The 23,240-nt window shown below is 33.0% G+C and overlaps 1 protein-coding gene across 1 annotated transcript in view; it reads left to right on the top strand.

Moving 5' to 3' along the window:
* Tll1 (tolloid-like 1) overlaps nucleotides 1–23,240 on the top strand; it is a gene marked incomplete at its 5' end in the record, with an annotated part of 192,178 nt that overhangs the window by 106,877 nt on the left and 62,061 nt on the right. Inside the window, 4 exon segments of the mRNA XM_005373585.2 lie at nucleotides 721–899; nucleotides 4,433–4,538; nucleotides 13,363–13,487; nucleotides 21,169–21,284. Coding sequence (XP_005373642.1) covers nucleotides 721–899; nucleotides 4,433–4,538; nucleotides 13,363–13,487; nucleotides 21,169–21,284 — 526 coding nt within the window.

Raw genomic sequence — 23,240 nt, 5'->3', positions numbered from 1 at the left:
AGATTTGTTCTGAACACATGAGCTTGGAGAAGATATCAACCATCAGTCTCTATCTCTGGTTAACTATTCACCTGTAGTAATTCACCTTTGGAAACCGAGGAAAACTGAAAGAAAAATTTAAATTTATTTCAAAAGTTTTCTCCTGATAAAACTCCCTCAGGAAGAGGAACAGAAATTTTTATTTTGATTAATTGACATATTCCATAAATAAATTTAATTGCATTTGTCTAAAAAGAGGAATAATAAATGACTTTAATACCAAAAATATTGGATATTACCAGATAACCACACTGACAACATAGTTATCTTGGATACAAAGGACCCACTTACTTTAATACAAAAAATATTGGCTATTACCAGATAACCATACTGATAATGTAGTTACCATGGATACAAAGGACCCACTGTAGAGCACATTAAAGATCATCATAATTTTTTCTAGTTTATGTCCTACATACTTCTAAAAATGATTTGCAGCTTATCTCCTCATGCATGGATTGATTACAAAAGCATTTCTGTCAATTATTTGGCAATTTTATTATACAGAAACTTAAAGGATGCTGGAAAGCAACCATATGTACTGACAGAAGGCTGCTCTGCCTCTGACTGTGTTGCACTGTCCAGTTCATAACATTATTATTTTTTTTTCAAATGTCCCAGTGTTGTAGCTTATCCAGAACATCCTTTCCACCACCTCACCCACTTTCTACTTCATTACAGATGCTGCTCCTATGTAGGCCGGAGGGGAAATGGACCTCAGGCCATCTCTATTGGAAAGAACTGTGACAAGTTTGGAATCGTTGTTCATGAACTGGGCCATGTGATAGGCTTTTGGCATGAGCATACACGACCGGATCGAGACAACCATGTAACCATCATAAGGGAAAACATCCAGCCAGGTGAGAGGCTCTGAGATATGCTGCGTTTAAGGAAACTTAAACTTAAGTCTCGAGGCTTTGAACTGTTATCATTTATTGTGTCAAAAAAGTAAACTTACTTTGATTTGGTAGAATCAACATTTAGTTGACTAAAAATCATCCTGGGTGGTTTTATATCGTAAATTGTTTCCTAGACTCTGCATAATCTCGTAATGTCTAGGCTTTTTTCTCTTCCTAAGATTTATTTCTAAGCTCTTGTGCTTTCCAAGAATAGATGTGAGCTATGCAACCATACTCTAGTGGTATTGAATCATTTTTTAAATTTAAGCATTCTTCATTCTTACTATAGTTGTATATTACAGGGATTTTTGGAAGGGCTCAGGCCTTGTCATGACATGCACTGCAACCACAGGCATTTGCTTTATCAGGTGCAATTGCTGGTGAAAATTCCAGCAGAGTGAGTCATTTTCAGGATAATCTAGTTTTCTTTGAGATTTTCCTCCTAAAGTTTACTACCCTAAATCTTAAGAATGTTTTCAGTAGCGGAATCTTAAGAATGTTTTCAGTAGCTGAAATATAATTCATAATTAAAATTTAATTTTCTCTGACAGTTTGATGGGTGAAAATTGCCTCATTGTTAAATTTATTTGTTTAATTTTCATAGTGATAAAGATCAGTACATTTTAGTTGCCAGAATAATGTTTGGAGTTTTCTTGTAATATAGTATGAATTTAAAAATAAGCAAAGTACAACTGTAGTTTTTTTTTTTTTATATAATGGCTAATTTTAATTTTCAAATATTGAATTTTCTGTAATCAATAGAGTTCATTCCTTCACTGTTCATAGTGAGACATGAACAAACAGGCTGGTAAGTATTTAAGTTAAACATTTAAAAATTATTACAGTAAAAGACACATTGCTATTAATACCTCTCTAAACATATCCCGTCACTTCAAACACACTTATTCCACCATTTTTGCCACTTTCCAAAGCAGTTCTGCAAGTCTTGTGAAGTTTCATGCCTGCCTTTTCATGGATGCTTTAATGTTATGAATCAATTATAAACATTTATTACAGTTTCTGTTAAATAAAAACATTATGGTGTGTACTGATCTATCTTATTAACCAAGTCCGGCACTATGTAACTTCTGGCTTTTTCTGAAAGTCAAATGGCCACCAGAGGTAAACCTCTTGAATTCATTCAGCTTATTTCAGCAGCCGGAACAGTGTAGTTAAAGATACTCATGAAAGAGGATGTCCTGAACTGCTTCAGAAAGTGGCAAGAATGATGGGGTAAGTGTGTTCAAAGTAAGAGAAAGTATTTTGAGGAAGATTTATGGCAATGTGTCATTTGCTGTAACAATTTTTACTTTTAAATAAAATATTCACTGTATGCTTTGATCACACCTCATACTTGGTACCAGCTATGTATTGAAACACTTTTAGGTTTTGGAGATACTGTCATGAAAAATGCAAATCTTAACATAGGAGATATATATATAATCTCAAGCCAGTGAGAAAAAAGTAACAAAAGTTTTATGTTGAGAATACTGTAGAGAACTAAGCAAAAGTGTGATAAATGTGAGTTGGCCAGTAAAGGGAGATGTCACAATAAACCAAAATTTAGAAGTGAGTAGAAGTATTCTAGCTAGAAAGAAGAGTGGTAAAACTTCTAGGCTATAAAAAAATGTTCATTTTCATCTCACTGTGGCAGCATGGTAAATTATAAGTGGATGATTAATTAGTAGCTATCAGGAGAAATTAGATTATAGAGAATCTTGTATATAACTTATCCTCACTCAGAAACTTAAGATCAGATGTTATGTAAGAGCAATGACTAATGAATACAAACTTTGGCCTCCAATTTATATGCAAAATAGGTGACTTTGATAAGAAATTGGTATAAGGATTGGAGTACTTTAATCTCAGACTATGCCTTCAACACCGAAGCTTGCTATTTTAAAAAGTTTTCACTGTTAATCATGTTTTGCTCTGGTTGGCTGTGTTGCTAATTATCTTATCTTCTTCCTTGAAGCAGGTCTAATTTTCTTTTATTTACACTATGGAATAGTCATGCTGTTTTTACGTTGTATAAAGCTGTGTGTCGTGTGTAAATGATCAGTTACATGTGCTCAATTGTATTGCTGCCTTTGCTTGTGTATCACTTTCAGAAAGTTTTATAAAACACTTTTCTTTGGTTAGAGAACCTGTTTCCATAGTGTACTCTACATTGAAGTGTTGTGGGTTAATAGCTTGAAATGTGGTCATAGATTTTTGAAAATCCCCACCTATAGTGAAGATGAGAGTTTTAACACTTGCGTCTATTAAAAAAAATTCAGGATGCTTCTTGAGAATTGTTTTACCTCAATTGTATCAGAGATTTGTGGTACACATACTTCATTTTACAGGCTGATAAATTAATTTAAAATTATTTATTGTGTGAATTTTTTCAAAGATAGACTAAAATACTTTAGTTTGGGTCTTGGGCTCTGTAACTCTGAGTGGATTTCTCTTCTTGAATGTTCAAATGAGTATATACTGTGTTTCATTGTCACATGTAGAAGAGATACTATACTTTATGGTGTCACCCAATGTCTTTGTTGCTTTCAGAAACTTTTTATTAATGTGACATTTTTATATTTAGTAGAAAAATGGAAGTTAGAATAAAAACTTATTTTGAGTCATATGAGTTCTATGAGTTCTGCTTTGAGCTCCAGATAGAAATCTCATTAGCTCACTTTTATATTCTGCTATTTCAAAGCTTTTTAGATCACATGCATATCTTTGGTGGCTTACATTGTGAAAATGGAATCATGGAGACCTTAAACTCTTACTAGGAGAAATTGTTTGGTTTTGTTTTGCAGCTACAGAAGTAAGCCTATATATTTATTTCTTTTCTAATTTTAAGAAATAATGTTACCATATGGTACCAGTAAAAGGAGAGAAATCTATTAAAAGTGAAGGTTTCAAAAAGTTAAAATATCAGATGTAAGAGAAACAAATTAATTTCTAATTTGTGTTTAAAAATATCTCAAAGTAGAACCTCCTTTTCAAGGGGAACCCCCCTTATTGAAGATAGTATGTTTGTTCCTGTTTTATCTTTAGTGAATAAGTAACACAGTTAAAGCCTGCAAAGTTAGATTTAATACTAATAACTTTTTATATCTTTCTATATAGTATTTCTTAAGAAGGCTCTAAAATAGTAGACAATTTTTCTGGGTGTTGGCAAATATAATCAAAAGAGAAAAGTACAAAACCCGTTAGATAAAAACAGAACTTTTACAAATGTTTGTACAGTACATAAATAAACAGTATATTTTAAAGAAACAAATATGATGAAGTGACAAAAGAGTATGCTTTAGTAGAAATAAACTTCGTTCCAGTGCTGTCTTGCTCTTTTAATACAATATTAGAGTGAAATCAATATTAGAGCGAAGATTTTCACACATGATTTTGCCCTGGAGTTGGCATGCAAATACAGCCAAGATTGGTGATTTTGCACTCTTTTATTTCGGTTAAAATACTTCTGCCATTTATTTATCCCTGATTCTCAGGTCAAGAGTACAATTTTCTGAAGATGGAGCCTGGAGAGGTAAACTCCCTTGGAGAGAGATATGACTTCGACAGTATCATGCACTATGCCAGGAACACCTTCTCAAGGTTGGAGTTTCAGGTTATACCTTTTGACTTTTAATTCCTTTCCTTCATTTGACTTCTGACCAAACTGCTTGACGTGAGAACTAGAGCCACTCAAATATGGCTGCCTCATGGCACAGATAAAGTAGAAAAGTAGTGATTTATAGCCACAGCAAGTAGACACAAAGATCTTCTAAGAAACATTTCTACATTTTCTACCAAATATATAAATTTAAAGTGATCAATAAGATGGTAAAAATTATTCAAAGATTTTAGTATTCCCAAATTGTAAAGAATCCCAAATAAAACAATTTCCCACAAACTAGCTTGCTAAATTGTCATGGTATTAAGTATTGTTTAATGACATGAGGCACTTGTAAGTCAAATAAATCACTGAGTGGTTGAATTGTGATGTCATATTCTCTATGTAACTTGTATTTTATAGTGTGTATTTTCATTTTTGTTACTCAATTACCACTGATGTTCAAAAATTGATATTCCTAGATAAATTGTCAAAGAACAGGTTAGGAAAGTAATTTACTTCTATATTAGTTTTAGAATTATAACTCACCAGGGGCTGGGGATTTAGCTCAGGGGCAAAAGCGCCTGCCTGGCAAGTGCAAGGTTATGAGTTCGGTTCCCGGTACCGGAGAAAAACCAAAAAAAAAAAAAAAAAAAAAAAAAAAAAGAATTATAACTCACCAATTAGTAACCTTAAAATTATTCCATTAATAACCCATTAGATTTTAAAGCTATATTAAACTTGGGTTTGATCTATTTCATTGTAAAGGTGAAGCCATTGATCAAATAATTTCCAGATAAGGAATTTGTAATCATTTAAGCACTGAACTCATCCATCCTTATGAATTTTCTTTCATAAGGCCAGTTCAACTCATGCTTTGTATCCACTTGTACCTATTTTGCTGTTCATTAGCATTTTTTAAAGGCAGGGGAAGAAAAATAATTTAAATTTATTTCCATTTTTGCAATTTTTTGGTTAAAAAATAGAGAAGGATATGTTCAAATGTAAAAAATCTGCGTATTGTTTTAAAATACAATATATTTTATGTATATATAATAACAATGCAAATATTTTTCCTGGAATTGAAAATTATAATTTTGTAAGAAGACACCCAGAAATTTGACCCAAAATTAACTTTAAAGGGGTTGAAAAATTTTATTTTTATGTCAATGCTTGGAAATGAGTATTTCCCAAGAAGCCTAAAAGAAATGGATGTTTGGATCCCAGTTTAGCAAAAGCTTTTCTCTATACAACTGATTTCAGTTATTTGAATTAATGTGAGGTTTGTGTTTTTGGAACAGAGGAGATATTCAAGAGTTGCAAAAAGTAATTTATTTTTTCAGTCTTTTATAGATGAAGAAACTCTATTGAAGTTTAAAATATGTAACCTCAGCCTGTCTACTTCCTTTACTATAGACTACTCTACCCTTAATGCTTGTGGTTCATCTCCCCTACACCCACCTTCATGCTTTGCACCGAGAGTTTTGACCTATTACTCTACTTATTGTTTCAAAATTTTCCTATTAATTTTTCTTAAATTTATATTCCTAGATTGCAAGAGAGTAGAAATATCTGCTTGTTAGAAGGGAGATAGTAAAAATGACTGAATTCACATTATTTTATTATTTTGAGACTTTAAAAAGATTTGTTTGGGGCTGGGGATTTAGCTCAGCGGCACAGCTCCTGCCTGGCAAGCGCAACGTCGTGAGTTTGATTCCAGGTACCAGAAAAAAAAAAAAAAAAAAAAAAAAAAAAAAAAAAAAAAAAAAAAAAAATGATGCTTATGAACATATTTACATGGCTGATTTCAGGAAATAAACATTTTGGCACAGTTCTTCGCTTTACGCCCCAAAGTATCTGAAGTTTCTTGTGATTGTGGAAAAGTATAGTAAAATTTTAACCTTTTATAAAGGTTGCAATTTAATAGTGCTGACGTATGTTCACACTGCTGTAAAACAAGTCTCCAGAACTTTTACATCCTGCAAAATTGAAACTCTCTGTTCATTAAACAGTAACTTCCCTGTCGCCCTGCTCCTGCACCCCTACTAACTTTGAACCAACATTTTACATTCTATGGCAGGATTACTTTAGAGGCTTCCTATAATTGGAATCATTCAGTAGTTTTCCTTTTTTCACTAGCTTATTTCACTTAGCATTACTTCCTCAGGATTTATCTGGGATGTAACATGTGACATCATTTTCTTCTTTAATATCAATGTGCAATATTCCATTATCTGTTATATACTTCCTTTTATTTATCCCTGCATTCACCAGTAGACATTTGGGTTGTTTTCACTTCTTGGCTATTGTGTATAGTGTTACTATAAGCATAAATTCTTTTGGATATCTACCCAGAAATGGGGTTGTTTCATTACACACTAACCCTACTTTAATTTTTTGAACAAGCTTCCATGTTCTTTTCCATAGTTACTGAATCACTTTATACTCCAACAAAAGTGCACAACAGTACCTATTTCTACTTGCCCTTATCCACAATTTTTATTTCTGTCATTTTATTGGTAGCCAAAAGGTGTGAGAGAGTATCTCATTAGGATCTTGATTCACATTTCTCTGATGATTAGGGTGCAACATTTAGTGATCAGATTAACATCATTTCATATTCCTGGTAAGCATTTACATATCATCTTTTGAGATGTGTGTGTATTCAATGCCTTTGCTCACTTTCAAATCAGGTTGTTGATGTTTTGTTGTTGAGTAGTAGGAGTTCTTTATATATTCTAGATATTAGTTGTTTTCTAGATATATGATCTGCAGTTGTCTCTCATTCCATATGTTACCTTTTAATTTTGTTTATTGTGTCAATTTGATGCACAAAGTGTTTTAAATTTCATGTAGCCCTAGTAATGTATTTTCAATTTCATTGCTTATACTTTCAGTATCAAATTAAAAAAAATCATCGACATATCTGATATCATAAAACTTTCTCTATTTTCTTTAGAAGTTTTACATTTTATGTTTACATCTTAAATCCATTTGAGTTAACTCTGTAAAATGGCATAAAATTAAGGACTAACTTTGTTCTTTTGCCTGTGGCACCAGAAACTGATATTTGGTTTTACTGGCACCATTTGTTGAAAACACTCTTCTTTTCCAAGTGAATGGTTGTGATAGTTTTGTAGCAGATAATTTGACCATATATGTGATGCTTATTTCTGGGCCTCTATTTTATTTAATTCATGTTTAGGTCTGTGTTTATGACACTACTATACTCTTTTGACTACTGTTCCTCTGTAGTATAGTTTGAAATTGTTCCTTCAAATTTTGAGTGCAACTTCTTCAACTTTGTTTTCTTTACAAAATTGTTTCAGATACGTGGTGTTTTTTTGAGATTGCACATGATTCTTAGGGTTTTTTTTTTTAAATTTTTGGAAAAATATAATTGGGATTTAGATAGGGATTCAATTTAATCTCTAGTTAAATATTGGATGTTATTGGTAATATTAGTTATTAAAATACTAAGGTTTTTGATCCATGAGAGCAGAGACTTTGCATTTATTTGTTTCTTCTTTGTTTCTTTTTCCTTTTTATTGTTGATTTGTTTGTTTGTTTGAGACAGGCTTTCCATATATAATTCAAGCAAGTCTTAAACTCTCTCTGTAACTCAGGCTGGACACAGACCTGTGATCCTCCTGCCTCAGCACCAATGTGCTAGGATTACAGGCATACGCCACTATGCCTGGCTCATCTTTAATTTACTTTGACAACCAGTTCTGTTTCATTATTCATCTTTTTCATTCTTTGTTAGATTTATACCTAAGTCATTTTTATTCTTTTTTATGCTATTGTAAATGCAATGTGTTTCTTCATTTCCCTTTTGGATTTTGTTTGTTAGTGAATAGAAATGAAACTGGTCTTATATTCCACATTGCTGGATTTGTTCATTAGTTCTAACAGGGGTGTGTGTATGTGTGTGTGTGTGTGTGAGAGAGAGAGAGAGAGAGAGAGAAAGAGAGAGAGAGAGAGATGAAGAGAAGTATTTAGAGTTTTCTACATATAGATTATGGATACTGTATTTAGAGATAATTTGACTTCTTTCTTTTCAGTTTGGGTTCATATTATTACTTTCTTCTCCCTCTGTCCTTCCCGGCCTTCCTTTTACTTTCTTTTTTCTAATTACTCTGGTCTGGACTTCAAGTACTCTGTTGAGTAGAAGTGCTGAGAATAGGTATCCTTACCTTGTTCTTGAACTCAGGGGGAAAGCTTTGCTTTTCATCATGAGTGTGATATTAGTTGTGGGCTCTATACATATGTCTCTATTATGTTGAGATAATTTCTATTTCTAATTTTTTGAGAGTTTATCATGAAAGAATGTTCATCTCTGTCAAATACGTGTTTTATATCAATAGAGGTGATCATAAAATTTTTGTCTTTCATGGTGAAAATGTAAGTATTTTAAGTTCTATAGTTCCTTTTATTTGTAATCTTTTGTAGATTCTGAATGGTCTATAAAAGTTCCAGTTGTTTTCATGAATGTAGCTCATCAGTAGATTTAGGAACTCACTTGTTGAAAGAATAGAGCTTTTATCTATGAAGCTTTAATGTGCATGGATGCTTGGAAACTAGAGCCTACCCATTTTTAGTCAAGAAAAGAGTTATAAATTTTTACAAGGCTCCTTTGGCTAAATTGTCCTTTTATTGTAATTAAAGCAAATGAAGAATGGAGATTCATTGCACTCTCTCAGGCCCATTGGTAGTGCCTTAGTAAGGAGGTTCTAGTAACAGCTCACTTTTCTTAATCACCAGAACATGGAGAAAGAGGATTATTAACTTCTGATAAGAAAGAACAAAGGCACAAGTAAAGAACCGTCTTAGAAATGGAAGAGATGTCACCTCAGTACATCTTGAGCCAAATTTAATCATTCTGTTGTCTGAAAATAAGCATATGCACTCCCCCATGCCCTAGACCTATTTATTTAAAAAACAAATTTACTTAATTAAAATTTACTGTTCAATTCTAGCAGTGCATTATTTGTAATAAAAATTTATTAATATATGTTTACAGTGCATAATGATTACATTTATTGTGAGAGGTTAGTACATTTATATCACACACCTTCATTCTGTTTATTTCTCCTCCATTCTCAACCCTCTTCATCTCTTGATCTGCTTCCATTTTGAAAAAGATCTGTCTAGCTACTTCCTGTTATCTATCTTCTAGTTTGCTCTTTAATTTATGTATACTTTGGGATTAATATAAGAGAAACTATGTGATATTTAATGATCTGCATCGTGTTTCCATTAACATTATTGCCCCAAGATGTACCTCTTTTCCTAGAAGTGATTCAAATTTATCCTTCTTTATGCAAGAATACTACACCATTGAGAATAAATACCGCATTTTCTTTATCTATTCATCTGCACACATAGGCCACCTGCAAGATTTAGTTATTATGAGTTGTAGTTCTATAAATATGCATATATCACTACAATGTATTGTTTTTAACTTTTTTTTTTAATTTTAAAAATAAAAGGAGGAAAACACTAACAGACAGACAACATTTTACAAAATAGCAAAGGATCAGTACAGACAGTACATAGTTACAAACAGAGTGGTAGGGAATTAACAATGCTTGTTGTATTACATATTGATATCTTCAAAGTGGTTTCTCATGAGAGTACACATAGAAGTGGAATAGCTGCGTTAAGTGTATTTTTATTTTCAGTGTTTTGAGGAAGCTCCATACTGATTTCCTCAGTGGTTGTACTAGTTTACAATTCTACTAATAATTAATTAATAATTCCCTCATGGCCTCATCAGAATTTGTTTTTATTTGATATCTTGATGATGACCTTTTTTCTTGGAGTAAGTGGCATCTTCATGTTGTTTCAATATGAATTTTTCTAATAGCCAAAGATGATGAGCATTTCTTCATGTATTTATTGGCCACTTGCACTTCCTCTTCTGAAAAGTGTTTATTCAATTAAGTTGCCAAGTTTTTCACTGGGTCTTTTATTTCTTTTATTTAGTCCTTGTTCTTTTATTTAGTGCTTGTGTTTAGATGTCTCCCCAGAGCTTCAGGCAGTCATAGGTGGGGCTTTTCAGAGGTGGCTGGATGTAGAGTGTGTGATGCTGCAATTGGTTCATGATGCAATGCTATGATCAAGGGCACTAAGATTAAGGGTGTGAGTGCTGCCTGCCCTAAGTAGTCTGGATAAAATGTAAGGGATAGAAAAACTATGGTCACCTCTTCTTGCCTTGCTACCTTCTGCGTACCATAAACTGCTTCTCTTCTGTGATTCCATCCTCCTTGGGGCCAGCCAATTATAGACTGAAACTTCTACAAACTGTGAGCTAAATAAGCCTTTCCTACTTTTACTTTGGGTGTAAGGTATTTTGTCTCAGCAATGAGAAAAGAAACTAAGACTGTCTAAAAGTTTCTACCCATTCTGTAGGTTGTCTGTTCACTTTGTTGGTTGTTTCCTTTGCTGTGCAGAATTTTTAAATGTGGTATTGTTATTTTCTTGTGTAACTGGTGTTTTGTTCAAAAAGCCCGTGCTTATGCCTTTGTTCAAAAGTTTTCACTATTTCATCTTCCAGCAGATTTTTTTCTGTCTTAATATTTAAATTCTTGATCCATTTTGATTTTATTTAATTAAATGATGAGAGACACGGGTCTAGATCCAATCTTCTCACGTACATAGTCAGTTTTCTCAGCACCACTCGTCAAGGAGGCTATCTTTCCTCCAGCATGGGTTTTTGGCTCCTTTGTCAAGGTTCTATTTAACTTGAATTTTTTTGACAGCTGGAAATCGAACTTAGAAGATTATAAATTTATTTTTAGGAATAGAAAATGGTGTTGTTAGTAATTGTAACACTTCATTAATTTAGATCTACCCACTTATTGTATCTGTTGATTCATGAAGAATTATTGAACAAGGTTGTGCTCACTGCTACCTTATAATTTAATTACCTTTAATTTAATTATAATTTAATTTACCTTTTCAGTTACATTGTTGTATTTGAAGTGTCATCTTACAACAGGCATTGGTGATCACTTTTAATGATCAATTCCCATAAATCGTTGTCTTGACCTCTTTACTCTCAGATCAGGCAGTATACGGTGTTTTGTACATTCTTAGATCTGATTGGCGAGAGTCAGATTCTCCCCAGTGGAGTTATTCAGGCTATACCTAAAGGTAATCATCCTCTTTCATACACAGCAGCTGAAGCACTTTGTCATAAGTTACTCATACATCATGTGACTCATATATCATGTTACTCTTTTGTTTATTATTTTCCTACAGGTTAACCATTATCAGTGGGTAAGAGTCAAGCTCCCTGACTGCCTCTCTTTGAGGGGAATTTCACTTGTGACCCATTACCTTTGCTATTCTTTCTGGGAACTCTTTCCCAGTTACACATATACTTCTGAACTTCACTTCCTTCTTGTTTGACTAAAATGTGAAATTCTAAGTGTGTTTTCTTTTGACTGCTTTATTTAAAAGCTATATAACAGTCTACAGTCAATATTGATTTTCTCATCTTTACTTTTTTTCCATAATACTTTTTACTATCTGGGTGATCCCTTTTCTCCCATTATACTGTTAAAATTTTAAAGAGAAGAATTTCTGTTCTTCTTTTTGATTAGCCAGTGTAACTTAAGACCAAGAACTGGGGCCGGGGATAGAGCTCAGTGGCGCAAGTGCCTGCCTGGCAAGCACGAAGTTGTGAGTTCGATTCCCAGAAAACAAACAAACAAACAAACAAACAAAAAACAAACAAAGACCAAGAACTGTTTAATAATTATTTGAGAATGAAAGGAATAAGTAGTGCTAATAGTTTTGTTCCATTAGGTTACTTTAAATGTAATATGTTCATTTATAAATTTGGAATGGAAGGTCTCATTGATCATCTGAATTTAAAAGATAATCTATAATTGAAATGTTTAATTTTAAATATTTCTGCACAAATTTCTCCTTTTGTTTTTTATTGTACTGGAAATCCGCATCCACAAACTTCATACTTTTAAACTCCTTGGAATAATCTCCCAGTCCATTTAATTTTCAAGTTTAGTGCCCCCTTTAGAATTATAAGTGTTGGATATACTACGCAAAGTTAGATTGTATATTCAGTACACTGTAGTCAGAGTTTTAAATTATGCATATTAGGAAAAATAGAAAGTCTTCCATATCAACCTTGAATCTAACTTAGTGTCTATAGTTTAGCCTTATTAAGACATTGCTTAAGTTTTTTTTTGCTGATTGATTTAGCTATAGAAATATGAAAAAATGTTATATTTATAAATGTATGTAATTTTGTTTTCCATTGTCCTGTCTAAAGCCTACAGTCTTTTTTACTTATTACAATAATATATATTATAATAACATTTAGGCTTCTGAGAATGTTACATTAAATGACTGTTTTAACCCCCCCCCCAAATTAACTTCTGGTTTGGTGCTTACATTTTTTTCATTCATGGGGAAGAATTGTTTTATTAGCTGGTAAACTAAGGAGTTCTTAGACCTTCATGAATGACTAATACAAAAGCCATGGACTTTGTGGGGGCTGTTGGTATTTCATATTTTTGTGAGCATATCATATATGTTTCTAAGGAAAAAAACAAATGTCATGGACTTTATATGAGGGTATAAACATTTAACCCACACATTTAACACAGTTTTATTTTTACTTTGATGAAAGTGGTTGGAAAACCCCTAGCACTGCTTAAAGCCTGTACTTATATATTCCTCCTTTGATTGACTTAACTTTGCAAAAAAAAAAAAAAAAAAAATCCTTACGTTTGCTAAGAATATGGTTGTTTCAATTTGGTGACTTAGATGTGGCTTGCATCTGTTTTTTTTCAGGGGGATGTTTCTGGACACCATCCTCCCCTCCCGTGATGACAATGGCATTCGGCCAGTAATTGGCCAGCGGACCCGGTTGAGCAAAGGAGATATTGCACAGGCAAGAAAGCTGTATAGATGTCCAGGTATTGCACCATATAACCCGGAAGCATAGTCGTCCGGACTGTGCTCTTCCGGATGCTCAAGCCACAGATTCCTCAAGGGTTTACTTGTCTTTCTCTGTGATGGAAAATGATACGGACAGTTCAAAATCAGTAGTTGTTAAATGAGACAGAAAAGAACATGGAAATACCTTTTGTTTTAAGTAAAAACAAGTTGCCAGATATCAAAGTTTAAACACAGGAATTTATTTTCATTTTAATCATTAATTTAATTTCTTTTCATTTAATGAGTAAAATAGCCAAATAGAATGGTGGTTTGTTCCTTAGAAAATGGTTGCAGGATTTTATAGTCAAATGCTCTTCTCTTGTCTGCCTAAAAAGAACATCTTTTCAGAATCTGATCCTGAGTAATGTTTCTATGCAAGAACCATCATTAGTGGAATATACACTAAAATATTATCAAGCCAGGCCTGGTGGTAATTGCAGGGCTGTAATCCCAGGATACTGGGAGGCTGAGTCAGGAGGGTTCCAAGTTTGAGACCTGCCTGGGCAATTCAGCAAGATCCTGTAACCAAATAAAAAATAATAAATGAAATAGAGATGTAGCTCAATACCAGGGCCCTGGGTTTAACACCCAGAACTATCTAAAAGTTTTTTTTTTTTAATAAGTAAGAGTTCATAAATTTGTTGCAAAGAAATTGCTAACCACTTGTTAATGACCTACTATATATTTTGGTACTGAATAAAGTATTAGTCAGAATAGTCCATTGGAGCACTATTATGGTGATGATTCCAGAAACGAAAAGATTCCATTCTAAACCGGAAATATTCTGCACTCTATTTACCTCCTGTGTACTTGCCAAAGAAAAATATCTAATTTTACTTAACACAGCTTTCCTCAAATTATTTGTCCAAGCAATCTTCCTTTATCCTGATACCAATTTGTGGAATGGGCTGTTGGAAGTGTTGGTCTGGATACTACACTTGCAGGTGGTAACTTAAGTAAAAAAGTTTTAATTGGCTGCTATACGAATAATATTTTGCAGAAAATCAGAGGTATGGTGGACATGTTAATCTGAATGTTCAATGAATAATTATTTCAGATTGATCTATTAATTTCCTGAGAAATTGGTCTATTAAGTTTTTCGTGACTATGATGTCATTCCAGAAATTTTCCCCTTAGGATACAGAGAGAAGGGGATGAGATATTTCCCTCCTAAAAATGTAAAATGTACTTGCTGGCATATGGTTTAGATCCCTTTTGTTGAGTAGATAAACTGCAAACCATAAAAAGTCAATGGATTGAATAAGCACAGGAAATAGCTAGAAAGTTCATACTTCACTGTGGTACAGGCACTAATTCATTGATGCTACTCAGTAGATTTTGCTAAAATTTCTGCAAAGAGAAGTGATTTCCTCTACATTAAAATCAGGCTTGCTAAAGAAAACTGTGAATTATTTTCAATTTTATTCTGATAGTTACTCTGTAATTGAGGTCCATTAAATTTTCAGAAGGGCAGTTTTCAGATAGTTTGAAATTTAAAGCTGTACTGAAAAGATTTACAACCTAGGGTTTCAATATTTCAAGTAAGCTTTAAATTGTATTCTTTTATACATTAATCTACCTGTACCTACTTGTCTATGTAACATAATTTTCCATATATATGAAGATACTTCTATTTAACATTTATCAATTTACTTCAGGATACTTGCATACATTGCATTCATATTTAAATAAATGCATTTGAATTAAATGTTTTATACATGTATGTAAAATACATAGATGCTTAAGTGGTACTTTTTACTGTAAATTCCTATAGGAAAAATGAATTTCTAAGAGAATGGCACCACTATGGCACAAGACATTGGGAATAATGATAGAATAAGTGTTTTGAAGAAAGGAAGTATTTTGAGGGGCATTAATGACATTGTGGCTTTTGCTATAGTAAATACTTATTACAAAGATAGATATTCACTGTACTTTTTCATCACATTGTGTATGTATATACATATTATATAAAAGCACACTGAGATGTGATTGAATACTAAATTGTACAAAAGTCAGTAGGAATGAAAAAATAATCAAATTATGACAACACAATTAAATTTTAAACTATGGCTCTTCATATTTCAGTTATTAACAGGAAAAGAATTAGTTTCCTTTTGAGATAGTGTGTAAATTAACATAAATAGACATAATTAAAATATACATTGTTTTGTTTAGTACAGTAAAATTATACTGATGAAAGCATTATCATCTGCAAAAGGCATCTTATATTTTTAAAGTACTATAAAAGGCACATTGCTGTATTAGAGCTTATGAACTACGTGATCAAGGGAGAGCTAAAAAGAATGTGACCCTGTGTACTCCTTTGGAGTTGGCCTTGTTCTTATTCTCAGAAATCAGCGGTGAGCCAGTAAAATATATTTAACCACATTTTATGTCAACATTTTTCTCATCAGTTTATAGTCAAGACTCTATTTGCTCTGCATTTTATAGAGCTATTTCTTAGTTTCATTTTGAAAGGTGGTTCACTGGGATAGTAAAGTATATAGCTAAAGACAAGGTTATGGCTTTTATGGTCTTTGATACATAGTGCCCTAAGTTTAAAAGGGCAATTTTCTAATAGACTGTGAATATTGTTGCTTCCTCTTAAATAACACAAAGAATGATTTTATGGTTTTATAGTTTTAATGTGGTTTACCTTAAAATGTATATATTAAGCTACATTCAAAATGTGTGTATTGGTAATTTTGTAAACCACACTGAAAATGTGTACATTTTTAATTTTGTAAAGTAATATTGTTATCCTGTGTGACTTTCAACACCTTATAATCCATTTTTATATTTATCAATTTATGGATTTTCAAATATAAGTTAAATTGACATATGAAACTTTACTTAAGGTATATCCAGTGCCTATTCATCATGAGAACTCAACACAAGTGTGAAGTTAGATTTTTAAGATGATGCTTAGAGGGGACATTGCTTATAGTCTAGGATTGTTTTCATTGGAATTTCTTGCTCTTAATTTTAGAGACAGGCTAATAAAAAGTCTGCATATGAATCATTGTATAAGGAAAGAAGATGAGAATGATCCTTCACAGCCTGACACTGCTGAGATCAGACCCTCTAAAATCATCTTATCACGAGCCTCAGAAAGGGCAGGGGAAGGGAGGGCGGAGCTGCTCAACCTTGGAATTGAATAGATTTCCCAACTTTGCTCCCCCAAAGCCAGTCCTATGTCCTTGTGATGGCCTCTAAGCTTCCCCAGAAGGACAGCAGTTGATCCAAATTGCCTGTCATTATAATTCCTTGTATTCTAAATCTTGTTAGGACAGGAAACAACCATATGGGAGTGAAGGCTGGGTCACCATGACAACTCTTCATCATCCTTTATCCCAATGATTAGCAGTTTGCTGGTGAAGGTGATCCTTTCTAAGGCACATGAATTAGAGCATCTCTTCTCTTCCTCAATGATTTGTTTGTTCTCTTTTTTTTGAGCCTCTTTTTTTCTTGTGATTTTTATTTTCTAGATGTATTTTATGTGCTCTAATGTTAAGACTATGTTAGTTTTCTTTCCTATTTCTAAGATATTAATTTAACTCTTCTTCTTCTACAGTCATTGGTCTTTACTTGCATTTTGTCATCATTCAGTTTTTCAACAATCCCATGACCTGTTTGCTTAAAACTAGTTTTTAAATTAGACCAAGTGTTGGCATTAATATTTCCTGCATTTCCAGTTTTCCCAGTCTTTCTTAGTTAGCTATGTGACACACAGGCTCTGGGTTACTGTAACAAATACCTGAGATTCAACCACTTATAAAGAAGAAAGATTGCATTGAGACACACAGCTTTGAACATTCTGATACACCACTGATTGGTGCAATTCCTTTTGGGTCTGTGGCAAAACAACACACCATGGCTGGAGTCTAGCAGAGAAAAGGCGCTCAGCTAACGGCTGGCAAGCGACAGAGAGGACAAAGAAGGAGCTGTGACCTCCATCCTCCTTCAAGGGCATCTCTCCACGACCTGAGCAACTCATCTAAGCTGTATCTCTTAAGGTTTCTTCCATTTCCTGATAGCTCTACACTGGGGACCAATTCCTTACTACATGGTCTTTGGGGGGGCATCTAAGATCCCAACTATATAATAATCTAGCATAGGAATTTAATAAAAATATAAAAAAGTGATATCTCAAAGTAAAAGAGCTTTTGAGGATAATAACCTATCATGTTATATAACTGACAATGCACAGCTGTACAGTTATGACAAAAGTGTGTTTTAAATCTTCTAGCAATGTATCTTACCAATATTGCTCAGCTAGTGGCTTTCAGTTCCTCTTACTACATGTTTTATTTTACAAGTAATCTTAAAACAAATAATTTTTAAAACTTTAAGAGTTGTGGATTTATTAATAATTTATAAATTAGATACTATTAAGTTGATTAGACTGTTTTTTATTTCTTTACATAAACTAGAGTTTATCTCTTTATTTGGATATTAACTTAATGCAAACTACTGTGTGGCAATCATGTTTTATATTACCCTTAGTAAAATTATATAATTTTTTTATGTTGGAGATTGAACCCAGGACTTTTGTACTGAGCTATATCCTCAGCCTTCTTTCAATTTATTTTTATTTTGTGACAAATTCTTAATAAATTGCCCAGGCTGGCCTCACATTTTCCATCCATACCCAGTTTATAAATGTATTCTTGCAGAATATGGAAAAAGTGAGATTCTCAACATTTTTTTCTCTTTTGGTTCTTTGAGACAAGGTCTCACTTTGTAGTTCAGGCTGGCCTTGAGCTCACCTTGTAGCCCAGGCTGGTCTCGAACTTGCAATGATCCTCCTGCCTCAGCCTCCCAAGTGCTGGGGTTACAGGTGTGCGCCACCATGCCCGGCTCAGCTTTTGATATTTGTTCAATGTGGTAAATATTTGACAGGAATAACATCTGTAGAAGGTTGTATAGTCCCTTGTAAATTAAAACCTGCCTTTAAAATAATGAGGATATATAATAACTCTTCAACAATACACCATTATATTATGTTTATGCAATTCAAGTACAAACTTTCCATGTTGAAGAAGAAGATACATGTGCACTATCTAATTCAGCAGTGATCTGGGTCAAATAATGGTGTATTTTTTATGTTTATGTTTGTGATTTTTGTCTTTACATCTTCTTTTGAGTAAGAATTTTTCCATTTTTACAATTAGTGTATGTTTGTGGTTTGTAGAATGTAAGAATTATATTCATCATGCGGAATTTATGGATCTATATGTATCTATCTATATCTATCTATCTATCTGTCATTACATCACATCACATCTTGATCTATTTTACTTCGTTTTTTCCTCCTCTTCTGCCTATCTTTCCATCTCCAGATCTGTTTCCTTTCCCCACAATATTTAACTCCTGTTTGTTATTATCTCTCTTTTATTTCTTTTTAAATCATTTATGCTTTGCATTTCTCATATAAGAAACCATGCAATATTTAACCTTCTGCATCTGATTTATTTCATTTAGCATTATGGTCTCAAGGTGCATTCATTTTCCTACAAATCACTCAAATTCATCATTTTTATTGCTGAGTGCCACTACGTTATATACGTACCACATGTTCTATGTCCATTCATCTGTTGTCATTTGGGCTGTTTCAAAAAGACTTACCTATTATTAATTGTGGTACTGTAATTTTTACTGAAAGACTGATCATAATAATTTGTCCCTTTGTAGTTCTTTGTGCTTTTGTTTTCTCAAATATTACTCAGGAAGTAGTTGTAGTTCAAAACGTAGTTTTACTCTATGACCATTGATTTTCATTACCTGTGAAAGGTATTTGAGGATTAAGAAAACAGCATATTTAACTTCTACAAAGCAATCTTATAAAGATGATGACATAATTAATAAATAACAATTTGAGCACTTAAATTTGTCTTTTTGTCCCTTTGCCTTGCTGTTGATATAGTATTTGAATTTAAGAGTACCACCTTTTCTTTTTTAATTTCCTTTTAGTTCTTTGAGTAATAAAGTATTTAAATACCTGAACATAAATCAACAAACAGCTGGAAAGAGTGCTGAAACATTGTGTGGTAGGGATGTGTAGCCTGCGACAGTCACATTTATTGAGGAACATTAACAAGTGATTACACAAACTTCAGATGTTTGTACCTGTTGCATTATAAGTAGGCACTATGTTATGGACCTAAGTTTTGAATTATATGTTATATTTTGTTTTATGTGTTGTAAGAGAGTTTCTCTTTAATCAGAGCAATATCATTTGTATTTGTGGATTAGTTAATTGCCCAATTCTACTTTAACAAAACCAGTGCGAACACCCTCTCTGGTTTAGAGGGGCTTTAAATCATTATAGAATTTATTTTTAAACTGCTGTAAATTGTAATGCTTTTCAATGAAACACAATTAGTTGATGCTACTTAAAGCATATTGTTTATAGTAAGAAAAATCTTAACACATTTTCATTTTTCTAAGGCTTCTTTTAACCTGGCATTTATCCAGCGCCCTAGATAATGCATTCAACAGTGCTAAATTATGCATTTTTGACCTTGAGGATTTTCATTTTGATCCAAGTTTCCTTTAACCTGCCTAGTTCATCAGAAAAAACTTCACTTACTCCTGCTTTAGATTTACTTTATAGTGCAAACCTTAATATCTGTTTTCCTGAATAAATATTTATATTGCATCAGACTGTTTTTATAGCTCTGTTTTATGCTTTCAGAGCCATTATCTTCCCTTCTTTATTTAATATAAGATATGCAGGCCCATTTATAATTTATTGAGGATTTGACCCGCTGGTAGCTCTTGCTCTGGAATATGGTAATGTCTCAGTTTTGAGCGCAATCTCCTTCAGAGGGAAGGAACTGTTTCTTCAGTGTGTTGAGTGGAAGTTATAAAGATGTTTGCTGCCCTGGAAAAATCATTCTGAATAAATACTCTTGTAGCAGTCTAGGTTCGTGTGCTCCATACCATGTCTTGCAAAAAACAATGGTGAAACTGTTGGTAGTGCCGTAGCCTTGGCCAAATGAAGATCTTAGTGCTTTGCAGCCCACAGTTTGCTATTTCAGATACCTTGATAACTATTTCCAGGGAATAAAACATGCTCAGTAAAACCAAAAATACTTATTGTTTTTCTAGCAATTTCTGTGTATGGGGACCATAAAAGAGACAGTAAATAAATACTTAGATTTTTTGATGTATCTGAACATTCCATGTTTTTATCTTTCACTATTTTTCTTATTTTAAAAACAATTCATCATGTATGAATTTCAATGCCATCTTTTTACTAGTTGCCATTTACTTTTTTTTTTAACCCTGAAATGGTACTCACTGTTAAATGTTGCCTCAGTTCCCATGGGATGTAGTAATGAACTGTTTCCTGGTCCCAGAGCCACATCAATGAAATATTCGCTGACCTGAACATGCCCTTTAAATTGGCTGCTTGCAATGAATAAGCAACTAGTTTATGAATGTAAGATTATTTCTCTCATAGTCTTGTTTTATGGTTTGTGCTACTGATGCCATCAAGAGCGCTGAAATTCTGGTAAGAGAGACATAAAAATTCACTTAGGAAAGTATTTTATAAAAGACAAATGTATACCACTGGCTATCACATTGCTAATGCTGTGTGTGCTCCTCATAAAGAAAGTAAAGAATCATCTCTTCTTTTTTTGCTTTCAGCTTGTGGAGAGACTCTACAGGAATCCAATGGCAACCTCTCCTCTCCAGGATTCCCAAATGGCTACCCTTCCTACACACACTGCATCTGGAGGGTCTCTGTGACCCCTGGGGAGAAGGTACTTTAAAGAATCATAAGTTCCATGTTAGTCTCCTATAAGCAAACAGGTTGATCATTGCCAAATATGATCTTCTTTATCATGTATTCTTACTTCACTTTTCAGATATTCAGACAATTAACAGTGAAAATTGCTCACTAGGAATTTTTACAAGACATAATTTTAAAATGTAAATGCCATAAAAAAGTTGAAATAAGACAAATTATATTCTCAGACATAATGAAATTAAGTTAAAAGTCAGTATCAGGAAGATAAGGATGAAAAGCTACACATTTACATTCTAAAAGTATAGGGATGAATGTTTAATTTTGCCAAGAAGAGATTTTGCAATTTAAAAATATATAGCTAAATGTTTAGCCAAGAATAAATTATATTAAAAATTAGAAATTCTTTTCAATTATAATTAGAATTGTGAATATAAAGCCTGTAAAATGTGACTAAAGTAGTACTTAAGAGGAAATTCCTAGACTTATGTGCTTACATTAGGAAATAAAAGGACTGAAGATGAATGAGCTAGCTATCTAAAGAGGTTAGAAAAAGGAAAGGAAAATAAAAGAGAACTTATTTAGAGAGGAAAACAATAAAAACTGAAACTGATAACATGAAAAGAAAATGGGACTGGGGATATAGCTGGGCTGGATATAGCTCAGTGGCACAGGTGCCTGCTTGGCAAGCACAAGGTCCTGAGTTCGATTCTTGGTACCAAAAGAAAATGGCAGGAAGTATGAAGAAGTTGCTATTTTGAACAAGTTTTGAAAAAAGAAGAATAGAAAAAAGATCAAGAAAAATAAAAATAATAGAGAAAACACAATTATTTAATTTTTGAGAGATTACTGTACCCATTCATAGTTTATACATTAAAATGAGAATAAAAGAATAATATTTAATTGTAACTTAAAAGCAAATTCCTACAAATTATTTTCAAGTTCTTATATAAAAGCAAGTTTTAAAAACTTGAATACTTCTACAACCAGCAAAGCAATCGATTTACTAGTTAACTGGATAGTTAGATTTTTTTTTCTAACAAAGAAAACAGACTCAAAGGGCTTTATTGATATCTATACAACACTGAAGGAAAAAATAAATAATAGTCTGTATAAAACTCTAAAAAGGAGAAAGAAAGAAGATATAGTCTCTTATTTACGTGTGACTTAGTTACTTTTTTCTCATTGCTGAGACAAAATACCTGACACACACAGTTAAAGTAGGAAAAGTTTATTTAGCTCACAGTTTATAGAGGTTTTAGTACATAATTGGCTGGTTCCAAGGCAGGGTGGCCTGGCAGAGGGCCAACAGTTCATGGTGGCAGAAGACAGCAAAAGCAGCAAGAGCAAAAGGAGGAGCCAGACTCTTTTCCTCCCTTATGCTGTACGCAGGCTACCTGCCCTATGGCGGGTGTAGCACTCACACCCCAATCTCAGCACAGGAAAATGAACCAATCACAAGCTCTTTTCAGGCCTCTGAAAAGCCTACCCCTGCATGACCACATGAGGCTTTGTGGGCACATCCAGACACAAACCATAACAACTTGGCTAGAAAATCTTGATAACACTTGTGACAGACAAAGTATAAGACAAGAAAACATATCAACTCATATATCAATACAGATATACAAATTCTATCCAAATAACCAAATCAAATGGATATATATGATTATATATGTATATAGGTCTGTCTGTCTGTCAATCATCTTTCTATCTATCTATCATCTATATATCTATCTACATAGTACATGTACATATAATTGGATGAGTATCTCAGGTGAAGAAAAAGTTCTATTAATGGTTCAGCAAAAACAATAAACCCTGAGAAAACTAGGAAGAGAAAAGTTTTTAATCCTGGAGAACAAAAAATTTACTCATTGTTATTGGGTAATAGAGAAAATTTTTCTATTCAGATAATTAAAAAACAAGAATATCCATTACCACCATTTCCTTTTCAATGTTTTGTTGGAAG

The sequence above is a fragment of the Chinchilla lanigera genome, unplaced genomic scaffold (assembly GCF_000276665.1).
Source record: "Chinchilla lanigera isolate Chin_1 unplaced genomic scaffold, ChiLan1.0 scaffold00002, whole genome shotgun sequence".
NCBI lineage: Eukaryota > Metazoa > Chordata > Mammalia > Rodentia > Chinchillidae > Chinchilla > Chinchilla lanigera.
Note: the sequence above shows the minus strand (reverse complement) of the source record. Positions and strands in the feature narration are given on the sequence as shown.